At 34.2% G+C, this 21,965-nt stretch overlaps 1 protein-coding gene and 1 pseudogene across 1 annotated transcript; one reads left to right on the top strand and one right to left on the bottom strand.

Annotated features, from left to right (window-relative positions):
• Nucleotides 1-2,731: 2,731 nt before the first annotated feature.
• LOC120165242 (importin subunit alpha-like) lies at nt 2,732-6,088 on the bottom strand. Its single transcript, XM_039174800.1, has 10 exons — nt 5,870-6,088; nt 5,517-5,613; nt 5,333-5,421; nt 5,075-5,209; nt 4,797-4,982; nt 4,529-4,692; nt 4,336-4,414; nt 3,422-3,550; nt 3,182-3,309; nt 2,732-3,101 (listed from the first exon to the last, which is right to left on the bottom strand). Exons 1-10 carry the CDS (start codon nt 6,086-6,088, stop codon nt 2,732-2,734), a joined length of 1,596 nt encoding a protein of 531 aa, XP_039030731.1.
• Nucleotides 6,089-6,926: 838 nt separating this feature from the next.
• LOC120165397 lies at nt 6,927-19,035 on the top strand (annotated as a pseudogene).
• The last annotated feature ends 2,930 nt before the right edge of the window (nt 19,036-21,965 follow it).

Genomic DNA, 21,965 nt, shown 5'->3' with positions numbered 1-21,965 from the left:
AAATATGTCTACATCCTTTTCAAAGACCGCATCATATTTTCTAAAAACGAGGCAATATTCGGTTATTATGCACAATAATTGATCTCCCACATTTACGCTTGGGAGCGAATGCTATCGGTCTCAATAAACGAATACCCTTTTCAACTTTGCATCTGTAATAATTTTCAAATTAAATAAAGATCGAACTCAAAATTTTCGATTTTAAATATAGGCTAATCAACTAGGTATCAATTTTTGGACCCTTGTGGGGGTGCTAATCATTCCCCGCGCGTAACTGACTCTCGAACCCGATTTCTGGATTTTTGCAGACGTTAAAACATGATATTTTGATAAAAATAAAATGTTTTATTAAAGTCACCCCATTTTTATGGTGTCCCAATCGTACCTTAAATGATTGGTGGCGACTCCTCACATTTCGAAAATTATTTTCAAAGAGTAAACACCCGAGTAGGTATCGATCTTTCCCCGCCCGAACGAAAAATGGTGTTGACAAAACCAAAAAAAAAAAAACTTTACATGGAATTTATGTGATCAAAGCGCCAAAAACACCATAAGACCGCCCATTACTGCAACAAAGATTCTTTAGTGTTTGCTTTAACGTTGAACCCATGCCTTCTTCACCTTTTAACTTTTAGCTTTTATCCCACATTATCAAGAAACATAACCTAAACACTCCAATATGCCTATATAAGCTAACCTCATTAAGCTTTTCAACCCATAAAACTAATATGTATTAAATTATGATGTTAGTCCCTATAGTTTTATTTTTTTAATTTTTTAAAGCATCTTTTTTTAAAATGCTAAGGCGAAGATGGTGATCCGCGCCTGTCCCTATGTGGCGGTAGCTCGGATAAGGCGCGGATCACCATCCGCGCCATTCATAACGTGGTGGCAGCTTGGACGAAACCCTACAAAGGCGTAGACGATGGTCCGCGCTTTGTCAGAAAAGGTGCTAGATCAGTAAAATTTGACGAAACGGTGGCTAACAGATAATTATTTCTTGTCAGGGTGATTTTTGGGTAAAATGCCTGTTTTTGGGCACAAGGCTAAGCTTATCTCTAGATTTATCGAACCATTTTAAAAATCCCGTTGAAAACTAGAGTGAAAAAATTGACCTAAAAGTTACACATGAAGAAGGTTAAAGCACCCACGACACACTTAAAATTGATATATTTTTAAACCTTATGCATTGTCTCGATTTTTTTTAAAAAAAATCGAATTCAAATACAAATTTGAATTTAATTTATAATTTCTCAAATTGATACAAATCTAATTGATGAGTTGAACCCTTTGGAAGTAAAACATTTTTTTATTGTTTTAAAAAAATTAAAACGATGTTCACATGGTTTTGTGAAGGATGTTTTCTTATTGTGAATAATTGACAAGATATTACTCGAGTAAGTTAGTAGATCACCATGTTAATTATTGCAATAAAACAACTTTTTCTTAATTATATTAAAAAAATGAATCAAAATTTTTTGTGAAGGGCTCTCCTATCACGAATAATCAACAAGATGTCAACAAGTATTGGTACAAGTGATTGTGATTCAGAAATTTGAGTTTGTAAGGTTAAGTTCGAATCTTACTACCATCACTCTTGATGGAAAATCTGTAAATTTGTATATAAATTTCAATTGAGTCTTACGTATGTGCTGATCCTGAACTTGAAAAATCACCTGTTGTATGAATTTTAGCAAGGTAGGAGACCTCTTTGTTAGTTACGGTAATACAACATTGTCTTCTTTTGCATGAATTTGATGTTCGCTTGGTGCTGATTTTTCCCTTTTTCTTGGCTTGTATGGGTGATGCGGTGCCACTGTCATGGGCAATGGACCACCATGGAGCTGTCGTGGCTGATGAGGCTACTATGGGGACCATTTGGCCTCCTTGTTGTTGCCGATGTGGCGCGTGCTATTTGGGACAAGAGGGGTCGGCAGCGGCCGCTTAGGGGGAACCCTAAGGTTTTTGGCAAATTAGTTTAGGCTATGGGCTTGTAAATGTTTGGGTCTTTTTGGGCTATGGGTTTACATGGATTTAAATGTAATGGGTTGATTCTGATGTTGGGAGGAACACTTGGTTTCGCTAAATGGACATTTTTCCCATGGACTTTTGTTTTAGGGTATCTAATTTTGGAGTCTAGGTTTTAATAATAGAGGTTACAAAATTTGGGCTTGTAACCAATCACATGCTCAAAATTCTTCCAAGCTCCCATTAATCAAATGTAAAAAATCCACGAACTAATTTCCATTTTTAATGTCAGCGCCACTTGAATTAATCCGGTATCAATAAACGAACATCTTCCAATTGATCCTCGATCTCCTTCAATTCGATTCGAAATGTTCGAACAAAATTATGTATTACACTGAGCTTCGGTCTACTTCAACCAGGAGCCTATTTTGCCGCTAACAGAATCTGTTTTTCTTTTTACCAATTCCTACAAGGAAAGCTCATTATAATTCATTATGAAACTCAGATCAGAGAAAAGGTGTTTTGGTATGAAATTATAAATGCATGCGGCTGCATCTGCAAGCTGTGTAATCTATATATTCACTTCATAAATTGGCCTGTACAAACATTTACAACATCCTAGTTTCTTGTTACGAGGAGACAGAGGGGTAGCAACTCAGACATATGTGAAATTGGTTCTATCAGTTTTCCTAGCATACCACATTACCTTCCTCGGAAAAAGTATTCAGACAAAATCAAATGCAACATATTCAAATGCAAACCTTCAACTGAACTTGAATCCATTGGATGGAGGAGGAAGTTGATTGCCTCCAAACTGGAAACCAGATTGTGGAGCATCACCAGGGGGTAACGGCTGATCATCATCGTCCGCCCAATATGTTTCAAGAAGCTTCACTGCCATCTCATAGATTACATTGTTTTTATGATTCTGGAGGATTTCAATCTTTTCCAATCCCCCAGCATCATCAATTAATTGGGCATAGAGATTAACTTCCATTGAGTCACCCATGTTTTTCCTAGCTTCACCAATCTTCAGAATGTTTTCAAGAGCTTCTAAACAAATAACAACAGTTCCTGGGTCGAGACAGAGAAGAAGATCACACAATATAATGCAGCCTTCGCCTAACAGGAACCTGGCAAATAAACCAGAAATTATCTATGGAGAATTGTATCCGGAAGAACCAAGAGATTGATTATGGAAAAGAAAATATACTTTATTTGTTCAAGGTTACCACCACATGTGGCATTTGAAATTGCCCAAGCAGCTTCTTTCCTGATCTCAAACTCAGAGTTTTCAAGTAAATGGACTAGAGGAGCAATAATGCCAACATCAATTACAGCCTACAAAAGATTTTCAAAAGACATGCACCAACTGGAATTATTAAAACTGGATGAAAGGCCACAATGGAAAACAATACCATCAATTATAGAATTTTCACGCTAAATTTGTTGCCTGTATCTGATTCACATTTCCAGCAGTGATGTTTGAAATGGCCCAACAAGCTTCCCTCTTAATAATCTTTTCGTAGTTATTTTTCAGCAGGTTCAAAAGGCAAGGAAGAGCTTGATGGTCTATAATACACTGAAAAAGGACATAACATGCAGCATGACTACTAGAGCAAGAGGCAACTAAACAATGGCATGAATGCAAACGTTGTTCTACAAAACACGAAGAAGATTCATTAATCATATTTCTTGGAACAAAACACGCTGAATCGTGTCTGATGTACAATTATTCCACCGTCTACAATCTTTACATTAATCGGAATCTTCTCATTATCTGGATCTTTCAAGGTGGAACACATTTAAAGTTTAATATTTTCCAACAAAATTTTCTATAAGCAAGTCTAATGAAACCATGGAAAACTATCTAGTTTTCCGAATAAACCCCAATAGTCGAACTTCATTCAAAAAGATGCCCAGCGTTCAAATCTTCTAACATACATTCATTGATGTAATCAAATGGGAAGCACATTTTTGAAGAAACAACATTCAAGTCAGAGTAGCGATGAATACTAGCACATTAATGTAAAGCACCATTCATTGTCTGATTAGAACACATATCAGAAATATCAAGCTAGCCAAACATAGTATAGCACCAATGACTTCTACAATGTCATATCAGATGTAGTCTGTCCAAATAATTGTCAATAGAAATAACAGCACTGTCCCAACATGGTTTAAGCAACAAAGAACTAATACACAAGTCAGAAAGAATATATTATATTAACTTGTGTAACGTGTAGATATAAATGCAATTAACCAGCCAAACCCAGTACAAGGATAAGTTGGTTAACAACATTTCAAGGGGAAAAAATCAGAATAACTGCAGCAAAAGCAATAAATATGTCATTAAATATTCCATACCTGAGTCTGCATATCATCCCCAGTAGCAATATTTCCAATAGTGCGAAGAACGGGAAAGAGGACTGCTGGGGATGGATGACTAACAAACACGGGAAAATAAGTGAGAAAATATTCAAAAGAAAACAGAGAAACAATAGCAAAACATATACATCAAATCAAAAATCAATTTGAAATGTGAGAGGATAGTACTTACAGCAAAAGCTCAACAAGCCGGGGGCAGACACCAGCTTCAATAACAGCTTGGATTTTGTCATTAGTACCATCCGAGAGATTTGAAAGGGCCCAACATGCATCGGAAAGGACTTCATCATCACTTGAATGGATAAGACGCTCAAGGGCTGGCAAAGCTGGCTTTGTCTGCTTATTCAATTTCGAAAGCATCATGCATTAGCTAAAGAAAGCATCAAAAAGAGTCGCAACTCCAACAACAATTCATATTACAAGAGTCGAGGAAGTCCAACCTGCTCAAATGATGCCAGTGGCTTGCCCTTGCAAAAGTTTAACAAGGCCCATGTAGAATTTCGCAACATAGTGAGGTTCGCATGCTCGTTGAGTTGAGCCAACAGTGGCATCAAGGCACCATGGCCAAGGACCACAGCACGACATTCAGGTGAGTATGCGGCAGTATTTCCTAATGCCAAAACAGCCTATAATTCCGAAGAGAAAAAAGATGACCTAATGAGAATGCAACTAAACTCTATTAATAAAAATAAGGTCACTTGCAGACTACAATATTAACCTGTTCCCGTATATCATTGCTTGGGGATCCAAGAAGTTTAACAAGTATAGGGACAACTCCATGATCAATTACAGCTCTGGTATTTTCGGATGATGGCTCTGAAGCGATATTCGTAAGAACCCAAGCTGCCTGAAACTACAACCCACAAGATTGCAAAAAAAAAAAAAAAACAGTTAAATGATGCCATGCAACAACTAAAACATTACACACAAAAAAAAGAGCAAAATCCTAATAACTTCAGCATAAAATATCAAAAACCTGAAGCTGCAGGAAATCATCCCTAGCAAGAAACTCAGCAAAGCGAGGAACAACACCCGATTGTACAACTTCGTGGATTGGAGGATTGCCTTCAACAGACAAATTAAGAGTTTGTAAAATCAAATATGAGCTGGGACAAAGAAAAAAGAAAACATCAACGACAACAACAGAACAAATTGTCAACCTATTGATAGCAAATACACGAACTGAGTTGTTGCCTCAAGCTGGGCGTTCCTGTCATCTGACCAAACGCCAGCAACCATAGCCGGAAGACTTTCTAACTGCAATTTGATTATCAAGATCATGTTTTATTCAATAGTAAATACTCATATCCATTCTTTATTGAGGCTTACTAAATCCAATAAGCTAAACATGCATTTCACTTTTAAAACACCAGTAACACTAAAAAAAGATTATCCAATCGAAATAAAGGAACAGCCAATCAGCCCAATACAGAAATTGGAGCAAGACAACGAGTTAACCCTACTTATCAATCATGATCCGACGTTTCAGATTGATTAAATCAGTTGAACATACCCATTTCTTGGAATCGGCAGTGGAAGAAAGCAACTGCTGGCACGGCAGTTGTTTTTGAGCGAGAAGTTCTTCGCGGCGTTTTTTACTAAGGTTTTCTTCTCTCTTGTTCTTTCGAATCTTAACCATGGAGTCTTCTCTCCTCCGCCGTGATTCCTCCACAACAACCGCCACCTTGTAGCTGTTCTTTCGAACCTCCTTCGCGCTCGGTCTTAGAGACATCTCCGCTTCCAATCTTTATTTTCTTTTTTTTCCCTTTAAAATGCGGTCGAATCGCCGATTAATTTGCAGTTAGAAAACTGAGTACGATTTTCAGAAGAATCTAAGAGTGGTTGAGGAAATGACAAACGGTAAGAAAGTGGCGCCGTTTTTGGAAGCGAGTCAGAGAGAGGGAAAGACAAAGACAACTGTAATTCAAATGGAACGAGCGAAGAGTGCAATATTGGGATACATTTTTAAGATAATACCCTTTTTAATTTTTTTAATTAAAATTGTACCCAAATAACTTTAATTCTTTAAAACATAATAATAAAATTACCCATAACAAAGGCTAACTTCTTTTTTTTTTGAACATTTTATCTAATAATATTTTAATTTTTAGTTAATACAAATCTAGTTGAATGGAAATTATTAGTTGATTAATAATCAATCCATGTTATTGACGTGGCATTTTTACATATGTACAATTACTGACATGATATATGATATATTATCATTTTTATAATGTTACATATATCATGTCATCATTTTTTTGTGACATAACACATGTTATATGTTATATTATTATTTTGGATGACGTTGTAAATATTAAAACATTAATTAAACAAATATAAAAATATCACGTCAATAATATACGTTAACTTTTTATCAAATAACAACTTCTATTCAACATGATTTGTTTTGATAAAAAACTAAAACGTTAAGTAATAAAATACTTAAAAAAGATAGATGACAAAATAACCATTTACTCTGCAGAGCTTCCATAAATATCTGGGGACTTTTCAACCGCTTCATGCAGAGCTTTGGGTTATTCTTGTTGGTCTTTAGGTCATTCGAAATTATGGATTTGAACGTATTCAATGCCAAACAGATTGCTCTGAAGCTTATTACCTCCATTGACGTCGGTGATAATTCGATGGCTCTTGTTTGTGAAATCTCAAGAATGGCGTGCAAAGCTTGGATGGTGGACTACACTCTTATTCGTCGTGAAGCAAACAATGTCGCGGATTCCATAGCCAAACTCGACCCTAGACTGAATGGTTCATTACAAATACTCCTATCTCCTCGGCCGCACCTAGATGACTGCCTCCAAAGGGACTGTCATGGTCCTCCCATTATAAAACTCTAGTTTCTTGATTCTAGCTTTTGCCTCTCTACTGTTAAGAAAAAAACCCATTACAAGCAAATTTGACTAAGAGTTCGATTCGAAGGCGCTTTCTTATAATATTTTTTTACTTTTTTTTAAAAAGAAAGTATACTCCTTGTATCCCATTAAAACGGTCTATTGCTGATTTTATTTAGCCAAATTTTTTTAACTTTAATTCATTATTATTTAAAATTTACTATTGATAAAAATATAAAAAAAATATTTTAAAAATTTTAAATCATGTAGTTTTTAAATATATATTTTATAAAAAATTAATTATTTAAAATATTTAAATTAATAATAGTCAAAGTTTAAATTTTTTTTACTTTTAAAAAGTCAATAAGAGACACATTTAGTGGGACAGAAATAATATATTTTTTATTTCAAATAATTGTTTTTGAGTACGCATTTTATTTGCCGTTTTAAATGGATCGTGTTGCATTAGAAACAAAAAAAATTATAATTAATTTTTATCTTTGGGTTAACTACACGATTGATCACTTATGTTTGTGTTTAACACTTTTTCTCAAAATTTCAAAAAACATAATATATAGTCACTTTCGTTTTTATTTAATTAATATATAATCACTTTCATTTTTATTTAATTAAGATGTGGTTACCACAGGTTAACTTTCATTAAGGATTAACAGATTAGGTGATGTGATATTTTAGTATAATCACACATTTGGTCATTGTTATTTATATATTATCTTAATTTAGTCTTACTTTTAATAAATTAAAATAAATTCAATCCTCCAATCAAATGATGTCATATGCCACTGGTGTCACGTGTCAGCATTCAACTGGAGGACTAACTTTATTTTAATTAAATATATTTATTTTATACCAATAAGAGGGTGACACATGTCACCCTCATGTTGAGAGAAAACAAAGCAAAGCAAAATTGGGGCTAAATGGATGTAAACCTAGGTCCGTTTGAAAACCAAGCATGTATTGTAACACCCTCAAACCGATACGGGTGACCCGATCTGACCCGAGATGTCATATTAGGGCCACCCAAGTGACCCACACTGAAAATCTGAGAAAATTAATTTTTTTTAATAATCATTTAAAATCATTAAACTTACGAATCAACCCTTAAAGTTCAAAACTATGCAATTTGGTCCTCATATTAATATTTAATTAACTAATTATATTTTAATTTAAAAATTAGGGTGTGACATGTACACAACTATTGAGCCAAGACCAATGCTTGGTCTAAAATAGACAACATTATATATATATTTTATATCTTAGTGTATAAATACTTAACTTAAATTCATAATATCTTATATATATTAACTTTAAGAAATATTTTTTATATTAACTTATTGAATATATTTTATTATTAACTTAATTTTAAAATAGTTTAATTTCATTTCAATTTAAAAGTATATATTTTATTCTTATATGAAATTTTAAAAATATATTTTATTATTATTTTAACTTTTCAAAGTATATATTTTAGGGTAAACTATATGAATAGTCCCTTTTGTTTAGGGTCTATCCGACTTTGGTCTATCCGACTTTGGTCACTAATTTAAAAATTAGGGGTAAATGGTTCCTAACATTATCGGTCCGTCTGGTTTAATTCCTTTTGTTGTTAACCCTTAACGAATATGTGACATAGCTGAGGGACTAAAATCGAACGAGAGTTAACGATTGAGAGACTAAAATTGAACGGATCGATAACGTTAGGGACTAAAATTGAACGGATCGATAACTTGTACCTTTAATTTTTAAATTGATGACTAAAGTCGGTCAGATAAAAAATAAAGGGGATTATTCGCATAATTTACCCTATATTTTATCTTAATTTACTAAATATATTATAGCATTGCTTTAAATTATTAAATATACTTTATTCTTATCTTAACTTCAAAATATTTTAACATAAAATATAGTTTTAAATAAAAATAAAAATATAATATTTTAAATTAAATTAATAATAAAATATATTTAATAAGTTATCATAAAAAATAGTTTTTTTAAAGTTAATACATATAAAATATTATGAATTTAAGTTAAGTATTTATATACTAAAATTCAAACATTTGTTTTGGCTCAATGATTGAGCATTTGCATGGTTTCTCAATGTAGACACCTAATTTCGTTCGGCTCGATTCGATTTATATTATTATGATCATACTGTTATATAATATGTTTATATTACATATTGATTTATGTCATTATAATTATATTATATAATATGGTACATACATTTACACTACATATTTTATTTTTGTACAAGGTCCAATATTATAAATAAGTCAGGCCCAAAAGCCTAGATACAAGCCATCCACAACAACTACAAATCCGAACCCAGTAGTGGTCCACAACAGTAAAGATCCAGAATCAATTTGGAGCCCGACCCGAAACCCGATTCAGACCCGAATCGACCCAAGTTGTGACTCGAATTGATTAGGGTCCAAAACCCTAAGGCCCCCTATTCCAACGCCGCACCAGCCGACCAATCCAAGAGTCCTCACACTTGTTCCAGCTGCTTCCAACAACCCGAAGTTCTCGGCACCAAATTTAAACAGAAAATAACCAAGTCAGACTCTCAACAAACCAGTAATTTCAGTCCTAATGGGAGTCTAAAACCGAATTGAAAATAGGACTCTAGCACTATAAATACATACCCAATGGCAGCAAGCAAGGGGACGAACGACAACCATTCAAAGAAAATAAAAGAAAAGAGAAAAAGAGAGAACTCTTACCATCGTTTGGAGCATTAGGAAGCCCAGGTCGTTGTTTTTCTAAAAATCTCTGAGAGGTAAAACTCAGATCTACGATTTTAAGGGGGTTTGTAGGCTAAAATAAGTTGAGATTAGGCTTAAGGAAGGGAAGGCAAATCTTTTGAAAAGGGTTGGGTCACTTCGGCCACCGTGAACTACCGTGCGCCGCCGTAGGTCGACGCCGGTGAACGGCGGCTTTTCCCCAACGAAGAGAGAGTTGAGAGAATTATTATATTCTCTCTCTTCTCTGATTAAAAACCAAATGAAACGAGAAATGTGAAGAAAGAAAACCCGATTTTTAGGTTTAAATACCAAATTTGAAACAACACCGTTTTGGCTAGGACTTCTGCGTTTTTTTTTGGAGCATGTGATAATTACATTATTAGCCCCTCTGTCTTTGTAGTTTCATGGTTTAACTATTAAATGAAGTCTTATTTTATTTAATTTCGGGTACTTTATTTTCAATTTTTATGATTTAATCATATTATTACACATTATGTTATTATTATTATTATTTAACTTTGGCCATAATATTTGTAATTATTGCATGTTAGTCATTGATTTTTGGTGTTATGATATTTTCATTAATGTTCAATTTGGCCACAAAATTTATGTATATTCTATTTTAGTCACTGTTTGGCAGTTGGTTTAATTACTGTTTCTTTATGTTACAGGTTTATTTTATTTTAGTCTTGTATATGATTTATGGGTTATTTGCATTTAGGGTGCCTGTATTATTTAACATTTTTTATTTTTATTTTTAATGTTTTTATTATTTTATTTTATTTTATGTTTTCTTCCTTGATTTATTTAATATTGTTTTATTTTTTTATTTTTACTTTTATTTTTTATTTTTTATTTTATTACTATTTTTCCCTTTCATTTATTTAATATTTATTTATTATTTCTTATCTAATATTTTCGACTTTTTAGGGATACTTTCAACCAATCAAATGTAAGTAATTTGAATCGGGTTCTTAAATTTTAAATTTAATTTTTAATTCTCGCGATTAAGACAACCGACAAATTAATTGGTACCGAAAGGGCAGTACAAGGGTGTTAATCCTTCCTTGACTGTAACTGACTCTCGAATCTGACACATTTCTGGTAAAACGCAGATCATGTAAGATGGTGTCTGATCAGCCTAAGTTTTTTTAAAATGATCGGTGGCGGCTCTAACCCATTTTTCAAGTCGAAACCCAATTCCGGGCCCACCCGAAAAAGGCCGCGACACTCAAGTAACCTAGTTTCAAATCCATTTGGCCTCAATTTGCTTTACTTTGTTTTCTTTCAGTCAGTGTATGACACGTGTCACCCTTTAATTGGTGGGAAATAAATATATTACATTAAAATAAAGGGTAAACTATGAAAAAATCCCCTATATTTTCGTTATGACCGACTTTGTTCACCAATTTAAAAATTAAAGGGAAAATGTCTTTATCTGATCTATTTAGTATAATAATGATCCTTAAAATTAGTATAATAATGATCCTTAACATTATCGATTTAATATAATAATTGTCTCTAACATTACCAATTTAGTATAATAATGGTCCCTAACATTATCGATTTAGTATAAATGGTCCCTCAGACGTTATCAATCTGTTAACCCATTAACGGATGTGTGACATGACAATTAAAAATTAAAAAAAAAATCACGTCAGTCAATCAGCTATACCACACGTGGTATATCCATAATTTTAAATGTCATTAACCTTTCTCATCGTCACTTAATGTACCCGATTAAGTGAATTAAAATCATTTTAATTAAATGAATTTAATTAACAGAATTAAAAAACGAGGGATTTTTCTTCCTTGGATTCATTTAATCAAACCCAAAAGATATCAAAAAGCTGATTTTCTCTTTGAAAAAACAAAGGGTTTTTCTTCCTTTAATTTTTTGGATTTTTCTGGAATCCGGGTTTCGAAGTAAAAAACTCTTCTTTGTGTGGGTTCTTGAGTGAAAATCAGATGGGGTAGGAAGGATTAAGGTTCATCTCAGTCTGCTAAAATAGTTTCTCCCAACATAATCGTTGACTCACAATATCGATATTATCCAGGTCAGAGATTAAAGGTTGTGCCTTCGAAAGTTTCTCGATCAACTAGATGGTTACGTGGTACCTGGAGTGGAGATCAGGATGAAGGAACCGTTTCAGGTGTGGATGCAGGTTTCGTCTATGTTGATTGGATTTCCTCTGCTCACGCTGATCATGATTTAAGTGCCTCTCCTCCCTCGCGATTGCAAAAGGCAAAAGACTTGATTTTGTTGCCATGTTTTTCCCATGCAAATTGGCAACTTGGTGACTGGTGTATGCTTTCTTTGGCTGACCACAATGGGACTACTGAAGAATTTCTCCATCAACTTATGGTATAACTAGATATTACTGGAAACTAGATAAAGGATTTGAAAGAGGAAACCCGCATTCAAGATTGGAAGAGATCTTTGCAATCATTAAGACAAGGACCAAGGTTGATGTTGTGTGGCAAGATGGTACCTTGGGTTTAGAATTAGATTCACAACCTTTAGTTCCTGTTGGTGTCGTGAATGCCCATGAATTTTGGCCTCGTCAATTTGTCCTGGAAAAAGTAACCATCAACAATAGTCAAAAATGGGGTGTGGATGCTAAAGAACGAACTGTTAAAGTGCAGTGGAGAAACATGCATGTGAATCAAATAAATGGTTTTAATGCTGATCAGAATTCAGATAGAGGAATCTGTTACTTCTTATGAACTTGTTGTTGAAAATCAATGCACCGAAAGTGCATTGTTTGAAAAAAAAAATTTGTCAACAATTGTAGGCACCGAAAATTAGGTGTAGAAATTGTTGATTTTTTATATGGGCAAATTACAAACTCTAGTCACTAAAATTTAGGGTATTTACAAATTAGTCCTTAAGCTTCAACTATAAATACCCTAGCTCATTTAGCTTCAAAACCATCCCAAAGCATTCTAGCTTTCTTACAATACTAGAAAGAATTTAGAGAGTTTCTTGAGAGTTGTTTTCTCCTTTTTATCTAGAGAGAATTATCATTGTTTTCTCATTGGTAGATCGAGAGAGGTTGTAATTCCTATTTTCTCATAGTGAAATTCTTCTACCGTTGCCCGTGGTTTTTATCCTAAATTTTTAGGGGTTTTCCACGTAATTTTTGTGTCTCTTTTATCTTCATTTTTATTTTCTCAAATTATCACTTGCGATTTTGCTCTATCCGATAGCCGTCTTCCGTAACAATTGGTATCAGAGCTAGATTAGAGTGTGTAATATCTGCTTATTATCTTTGTGGTTGCCACCAAAAGGTGGATCCTCCAACATAAGAAAATAAGAGGTTATTACCCATTCTTTGAAGGTTCCAGAGAACTATTCACGATAGGGAAATAGTGGGAGCTATCCGTAGAAGAAGCTATGGCAACAAAATTTGATATTGAAAAATTCAATGGGAGAAATTTCTCATTGTGGAAATTGAAGATGAAGGTCATCCTAAGGAAAGACGGGTGTCTAGCGGCTATCAGCGAAAGGCCAGTAGATTTCACAGACGACAACAAATGGATCGAAATGGACGGAAATGCTATGGCAAACTTTCATCTAGTATTAGCAGATGAAGTATTGTCAAGTATTGAGGAGAAGAAGACAGCTAAGGAGATATGAGATCATCTCACCAAACTGTACGAGGCCACATCGTTGCACAATAAAATTTTCCTTAAGAGAAAATTGTACACTCTCCGTATGCCAGAATCTACTTCAGTGACGGAGCACTTAAATACACTGAACACTTTATTTTCTCAGCTTACATCCTTAAGCTGTAAAATAAGAGAACAAGAACGTGCTGAACTTCTACTTCAAAGTCTACCGGATTCATATGATCAACTCATTATCAACTTGACAAATAGTAATGTCACCAGTCTAGTCTTCGATGACGTTGCAGCTGCTGTTCTACAAGAAGAAAATTGGCGCAAGAACAAGGAAGACAGACAAGTAAATCTGCAACAAGCAGAAACGTTGACAACGATGACAACGATGAGAGGGAGATCAACAGAACGTGGCCAAAGCAGCAGTCACAAACATGGTAGATCGAAGTCGAGAAGAAAGAAGAATTTAAAGTGTTACAACTGTGGAAAGAAGGGTCACTTGAAGAAGGATTGTTGGAGTCTAAATAAAAACTCCAATCCATAAGGCAATACCGCAAACACTTCAGATGATGGAGATGCTCTATGCTGTGAAGCGTCAACCACCGTGGAAGGAAGAAAACGATTTGCAGATATATGGCTCATTGATTCGGGAGCAACATATCACATGACCTCAAGAAGAGAATGGTTCCATCATTATGAACCTGTCTCAGGAGGATCTGTGTATAGTTGCAATGATCATGCCTTAGAGATCGTTGGCGTGGGAACCATCAAATTGAAGATGTATGATGGAACAATTAAAGTTGTTCGAGATGTGCGGCACGTGAAATGTCTGAAGAAAAATTTATTATCCTACGGATTGTTGGATAATAATGCTAGCAAGATTGAAACACGGAAAGGAATCATGAAGGTGTACCGTGGAGCGCTTGTGGTGCTGAAAGGTGAAAAGATAGCTGCAAACTTGTACATGCTGAAGGGAGAGACATTGTTAGAAGCAGAAGCCTCTGTTGCCTCATGTAGTTCAAACTCTGCAATGCTATGGCATAAGAAACTTGGACACATGTCAGAACAAGGAATGAAAGTCCTTGTGGAGCAAAAGCTACTTACAGGCTTAACAAAGGTATCACTTACTTTATGCAGCACCGGTTGAAATTCAACACATCAAATTTTAGAGGCAAAAGTGTTCTAGAACTGGTTCACTCTGACGTATGGAAAGCACCAGTTACATCCCTAGGCAGAGCAAAATGCTTTGTCTCATTTATTGATGACTACTCCAGGAGATGTTGGGTGCACCCTATTAAGAAGAAGTCAGACGTGTTTTCAACTTTCAAAAACTTCAAAGCGCGGGTGGAACTTGATTCTGGAAATAAGATCAAGTGTTTCAGAACAGATAATTGAGGAGAATACACAAGCGAACAATTTGATGACTTTTACAAGAAAGAAGGCATCAAAAGACAGTTCACAGTGGCGAACACTCCTCAACAAAATGGAGTGGCAGAGCGGATGAACAGAACCTTGTTAGAAAGAACAAGAGCAATGTTGAGGGACGCAGGCCTAGAAAAATCATTCTGGGCAGAAGCAGTCAATACCGCCTGTTATTTGGTGAATCGAGCTCCATCAACTGCAATAGAGCTGAAGACACCAATGAAGATGTGGACTGGTAAACCAGCTGATTATTCAAACCTCCATATATTTGGAAGTATTGTGTACGTGATGTACAACTCCCAAGAAATCTCAAAGCTGGATCCAAAATCCAGGAAATGCAAATTCTTGGGGTATGCTGATGGAGTCAAGGGGTATCGCTTGTGGGATCCCACTGCCCGCAAAGTGATCATCAGCAGGGATGTTATCTTTGTAGAGGATAAACTACAAAGAAAAAAAGACAATGATAGCATTGAAAAGTCAGAGACTACACAGATACATGTGGAAAAAGAGTTTGAACAAGGAGAATCTTCTGAAGCAGAACCAGCACATGATGAACAAGAACCAGAGAGTTCTGAAGCTCCAACAACTCGTCAATCAGATCGTGTGTGAAGACGTCCCAATTGGCACTCAGATTATGTTATAGAAGGTAATATTGCATACTGCCTTTTAACAGAGGACGGTGAGCCATCAACATACCAGGAGGCAATAAACAACTCAGATGCTTCACTGTGGATGATGACGATGCAAGAAGAAATTGAAGCCCTTCATAAAAATAATACATGGGACCTTGTGCCACTACCACAAGGAATGAAGCCAATTGGTAACAAATGGGTCTTCAAAATCAAGCGAAATGGTGACGATCAAGTTGAGAGGTATCGTGCAAGACTGGTGGTCAAAGGATATGCTCAAAAAGAAGGTATTGATTTCAATGAAATATTTTCTCCTGTAGTTCGACTAACAACAGTTCGTGTAGTTTTGGCAATGTGTGCTATATTGAACTTACATCTAGAGCAGCTAGATGTTAAAACAACTTTTCTTCATGGAAATCTTGAAGAAGAGATTTATATGCTCCAGCCTGAAGGTTTTGAAGAATAAGAAAAGAAGAACTTGGTTTGCAGGTTGAACAAATCTCTGTACGGTCTAAAGAAGGCGTCGAGGTGTTGGTATAAGAGATTTGATTCCTTCATTATGTGCCTTGGATACAACAGACTTAATGCAGACCCTTGTGCTTATTTCAAGAGGTCTGGTGATAACGATTTTGTTATATTACTGTTGTATGTAGATGACATGTTGGTTGCAGGACCCAACAAAGATCATATTGAAGAATTGAAGGCACAATTGGCTAGGGAATTTGAAATGAAGGACTTGAGATCAGCAAACAAGATTCTAGGGATGCAAATTCACCGAGACAGAAGTAATAGGAAGATTTGGCTTTCACAAAAGAATTACTTAAAGAAAATCTTGTCACGATTCAGCATGCAAGATTGTAAGCCAATTTCTACCCCTCTTCCTATTAACTTCAAATTATCCTCCAGTATGAGTCCTAGCAGTGAAGAAGAGAGGATGGAGATGTCTCGAGTACCGTATGCATCAGCAGTGGGAAGTTTGATGTTCGCTATGATATGCACAAGACCAGACATTGAACAAGCAGTGGGAGTGGTTAGTCGGTACATGGCGAATCCAGGCAAAGAGTATTGGAATACAATAAAGAGGATCCTGAGATACATCAAAGGGACCTCAAATGTTGCATTATGTTACGGTGGATCAAACTTACTAATCAATGGGTATGTAGATTCTGACTATGCATGGGATTTGGATAAAAGCAAATCTACTACAGGGTATGTGTTCAAAGTTGCTGGTGGAGCTGTAAGCTGGGTTTCAAAATTGCAGTCAGTTGTGGCTACGTCAACAACAGAAGCAGAATATGTAGCAGCTACACAAGCCAGTAAAGAAGCAATTTGGTTGAAGATGCTATTGGAGGAGCTTTGGCACAATCAAGAGTATGTCTCTCTATTTTGTGACAGTCAAAGCGCCTTGCATCTAGCAAGGAATCCAGCATTTCATTCAAGGACAAAACACATACGAGTTCAGTATCATTTCATTTGTGAAAAGGTGGAAGAAGGGACAATAGATATGTAGAAGATCCATACCAAAGACAACATAGCAGATTTCATGACGAAGGCGATCAACGCTGATAAATTTACCTGGTGTCGATCCTCCTGTGGCCTGTCAAAGACGTAAGCAACATGATGGTACATGGTAGAAAGAATGGTATGAAGATATGATTGTTCCAATCAAATCTTCAAGTTGGAGATTGTTGAAAATCAATGCACCGAAAGTGCATGGTTTGAAAAAAAAATATTGTCAACAATTGTAGGCACCGAAAATTAGGTGTAGAAATTGTTGATTTTTTATATGGGCAAATTACAAACTCTAGTCACTAAAATTTAGGGTATTTACAAATTAGTCCTTAAGCTTCAACTATAAATACCCTAGCTCATTTAGCTTCAAAACCATCCCAAAGCATTCTAGCTTTCTTCCAATACTAGAGAGAATTTAGAGAGTTTCTTGAGAGTTGTTTTCTCCTTTTTTATCTAGAGAGAATTATCATTATTTTCTCCTTGGTAGATCGAGAGAGGTTGTAATTCCTATTTTCTCATAGTGAAATTCTTCTACCGTTGCTCGTGGTTTTTACCCTAAATTTTTAGGGGTTTTCCACGTAAATTTTGTGTATCTTTTATCTTCATTTTTATTTTCTCAAATTATCAGTTGCAATTTTACTCTATCCGATAGCCGTCTTCCGCAACACTTGTTGAGCACCCAGATTACTCTTATTGCTTTGGGGATATTGTGGTCCATAATCAGTTTGGTGATCGAGCTGATAAAGGTCACGAAATCTCTCAAAATTCTTCAGAAGGAAAAAACTTGATTTCGTATCAGAATGAGAATTCCAGTGCATATTGTCTATCCTGTATCGACATTGTCATTGGGTTTAAAGATGGTGATGTGGAGGTGAAGTGGACTTCTGGTCTTACAACAAAGGTTTGAATCTTTTTCATCCTAATTCCATGATTCAATACATATGCATACATATTTAATTATTCCTTGATTCAAATCATATGCATACATATTTGAACCTCATTTTTGTTGACTACATTCTGTTTTTTAGCTCACAATTAAAGATCCGTCACCCTTTGAATTTATATTTAGAGTTTGTCACAAGTTGCACCATATGAAATTTACCGTATTGATAAATACGAAGATTCAGCAACAATTCCTGTTCTCTTTGAAGAAAATACTGAGGTTTTTAATCAAGATGTTTTTGTGCATGAGATACAGATAGCCAGAAAGGAAAGGTAAATACAACTCTCTCTCTCATTTCCATTTGCATTTTTTTTTTTGCATAACTTATCTGTCAATCTGTGTATCCTTATTTGGTTGTTTGCAGATGCACACACAAATACATGAAAAAACTTGTATCATGCCCTTCACTGAACTAAATATCGATAACTCTGATGAAAGTGGCGGGAAATTCTCATGGGTACCTACACCCTTCTTCCGTCCTCAAGCTGCTATTGGATTTCACAGGCATTGCTTCTAGCATCCTTGGATCTCTTGGTACCAATTCACTGATAAACCAAGATTCATCTGGTCGTATTTCTCACAATGCAAAAGAGTATGATATTATTCTTGAGGAAGAAGTATTGGAAACTTGCCATCAGTGCGCTGAACAAGATACGAGTGAGTTGCAGATATTTGAAACAACAAACATAAAACAGGAAGCCGAAGAATTTGAGGAAAATAAAGGTAGTTTGTTGCCTAAAGCCGGGGAGACTTCCAACATATTTAGGCAGTTTGATATGGTCAGTGATTGCTCAGATCACCACTTTCTTGGTGAAAGTAAGGCGTTGGCTGTGCCCTCCATTCTTCTTTTTCTTCTTCTGTCTCTTCTTCTTCGGCCTCTTTTCTCTCGTTTCTTCATGTTTATGAAAATGGGTGCTAGGGTTTTTAGTTTCTAATTCTTAATCGCTTCTTGTAATATATATATGCAAAACTTTTCTTTTCACGTCACTTACAGCCGGGTGGCTTATGGATTTGTTTATTATTTTTAAATTGCCATGTCAGTATCCGTTAAGGGCTAACAAAAAGTTAACGACATAGGGAGTAAAATCAGATAAATTGATAACATTAGGGACCATTTTTTCTTAATTTTTAAATTTGTGACCAAAGTCGGTCATGTCGAAAATATAGGGGCCTTTTCGCATAGTTTACCCTAAAATAAATTTAGTTCTCCATCTGAATAGTGACATGTGGCACAACACGTAACATAATTTGATTGAAGAATTAAATTTATTTTAATTTATTAAAAGTAAGAATAAATTGAGAGAATATATAAATACATAGATCAAATGTGTGATTATACAAAAATATTTAACTACCACGTCACATAATCTGTCAACTATTAACGACAGTTAACTCGAAGTGATCACATCTTAATTAAATAAAAATAAAAATGATTATATATTATACTTTTTGAAATCAGTCCAATATAATGGAGTTTGACTCCTATAACTATACAATACCTTATATGATGTCATCTGAATATTGGTTTTATCGTTGTTGTAATAGGCAAATTCGACTAACGATAAGTGATCATCCGAACTGTCTAAAAAGTCTACAATGCATCCTATCAACATATCTTCTAGAATCTGAATAACCCACCCAGACTGACCATCAGACTACGAATGATAAGTTATACTAAAGTTTAATCGAGTATCGAGAGCCTCATGAAGAGCCTTCACGAATCGTGACATAAACCTCAGGTCCTAATAAAAAATAATAGGTAGAGGAACCCCATGAAGACGAACATTATCAAAATACACAATCTCGCTAATTTACGTAGAGTATAATTAATTTGAGCTAGAATAAAGTGAGAAGACTTGATGAGACGATCAACGATAACCCAGACTAAAGTTTTCCTCGACAGAGTCAATGGTAACCCACGGACAAAGTCCACAGTTACTCACTTCCATATCCTCTCTGAAATATGTATGGGTTGAAGTAAACTAGACATAAATTGATGTTCGACTTCCTTACCTTTAGGGGGCGTTTGATTCACGGAATGTAAGATTACATTTGGGAATAACATTACTGGAATGTAACATTACTATGGGAATATTGTATTACCTTGTTTGGTTTGTTTAGTAGGAATGTAAGATTACATTTGGGAATAACATTTATGGAATGTAAAATTACTATGGGAATATTGTATTACCTTGTTTGGTTTGTTTAGTAGGAATGTAAGATTAGAGTGTTTGATTGGAGAAATATAAGATTACTTGGATGCATATTTTACCAAATTATCCTTGAGATATATTTTTTAAATTTAAACTTTAATATTAATTTATAAATATTTTAATGAAAATTCATAAAAATATTTTAATCGTTATACTATCTAACTTTTGAGGAAAAATTATATTTAATATATAATTAGTATAATTAGTATATTAAATTTATATTTTTAAATAATATTCATAAGTATCGTATTTATTTATATAAAATATATTAATATATAAAAAATAATATTATGTTAGTAAAATATTATTTTAAATAATTACATTTTTACAATAATACTATTTTTTCATCACATAAAATTATAAATAGTAAAATATTGAATATTAAAAATATAAAATATTTTAAATTCTCAAAATTATTAATATTTTAGTAAATCAAACTCTTTGTATATTATTATTATTATTTTTATAATTTTGAGCAAAGTATAAAAAAATAAGAATTTAGAAGGATCATTATAAAAAGAATTCATTAGTCCAAAGGTATTATTGTCCAAAGTGGTGGGAATTTAAGATTACCTAAAAATTTGGAGGTAATGACATTCCCACCATTTTAACCAAAAAATACTACTATTTGGAAAAGAGTATTCCCGGTAATGTAAGATTCCGTGAACCAAACGTGGGAATACAATTCCGGAAGAAAAAAATTCCCCTTGGTAATGTAAGATTCCGCGAACCAAACACACCCTTAGAATAATACTTGATGATCATATTGGTTTAGGTTCGTATAACACTCCCAACCCGTATCCGACCCGGATACGAATCCTAGGTGTTTCACTAACTTTTCAAAACTTTGTCTCTTTAAAAATCCGTTAAATATTTAAAACTCTTATTTTGATTTCTGTGGTGAAACCCTCATACGAAAGGTAAATATTAAAAAGTCATAATTTAAAATAATATATATATATATATATATATATAAATATATATATATATATATGTTCATAAACTTCAAGCAGTGTATTTACAAAACGGATCAGAACATTACAATTTAAAACTTTATAATTCATGCCAACAAAATCACAAAATAAGAGACCTACATTCAAATTGTTCTGATCAGAGCACTTACAGTATTGCAGTAAACTGAGAACAAGGTTAACAGACACAAAGAGCCCATACCTGTCGATAAAAGAATTATCAACACAACCACAAACCCTATTCAATATATATGTAAACAGAGGAACAATTTTACCACCACATGATCCATAAGGAATTAGTTTCTACAGTTACAAAATTAAAAATAGATCATGTCTGCAATCATTATGCGAAAAATGAAACATTTAAATTTCCAAAATCAAATTTAGCAAAAATAAACCTGAAGAAAACATGCACTCAAAAATTGCATGCTTTCAGATGGATTATGTCTTCCCTTAATGTTATAAAATAAACATGGAGAAGATTATAGAGAAGAAAATAAACATTTAGAACTAGCAAATTTAGAAAGAATGACTCTACATTCATGAAGACAATCCAAAGTTGTTCAAGGATTTTATGTTTTCATTTAAAAATCAAAACTGAAATTAGTCACCAAAACAATATTTAACATTTTATAATTAATTTAAAATTGTCATAAGTATATAATAACAACAAAAGTTTTA

The sequence above is a fragment of the Hibiscus syriacus genome, unplaced genomic scaffold, assembly GCF_006381635.1.
Source record: "Hibiscus syriacus cultivar Baekdansim isolate YM2019G1 unplaced genomic scaffold, ASM638163v2 tig00111582_pilon, whole genome shotgun sequence".
In the NCBI taxonomy this organism is placed as follows: domain Eukaryota; kingdom Viridiplantae; phylum Streptophyta; class Magnoliopsida; order Malvales; family Malvaceae; genus Hibiscus; species Hibiscus syriacus.
The sequence above is the reverse complement of the archived record's forward strand: the minus strand, read 5'-3'. Positions and strand labels throughout refer to the sequence as shown.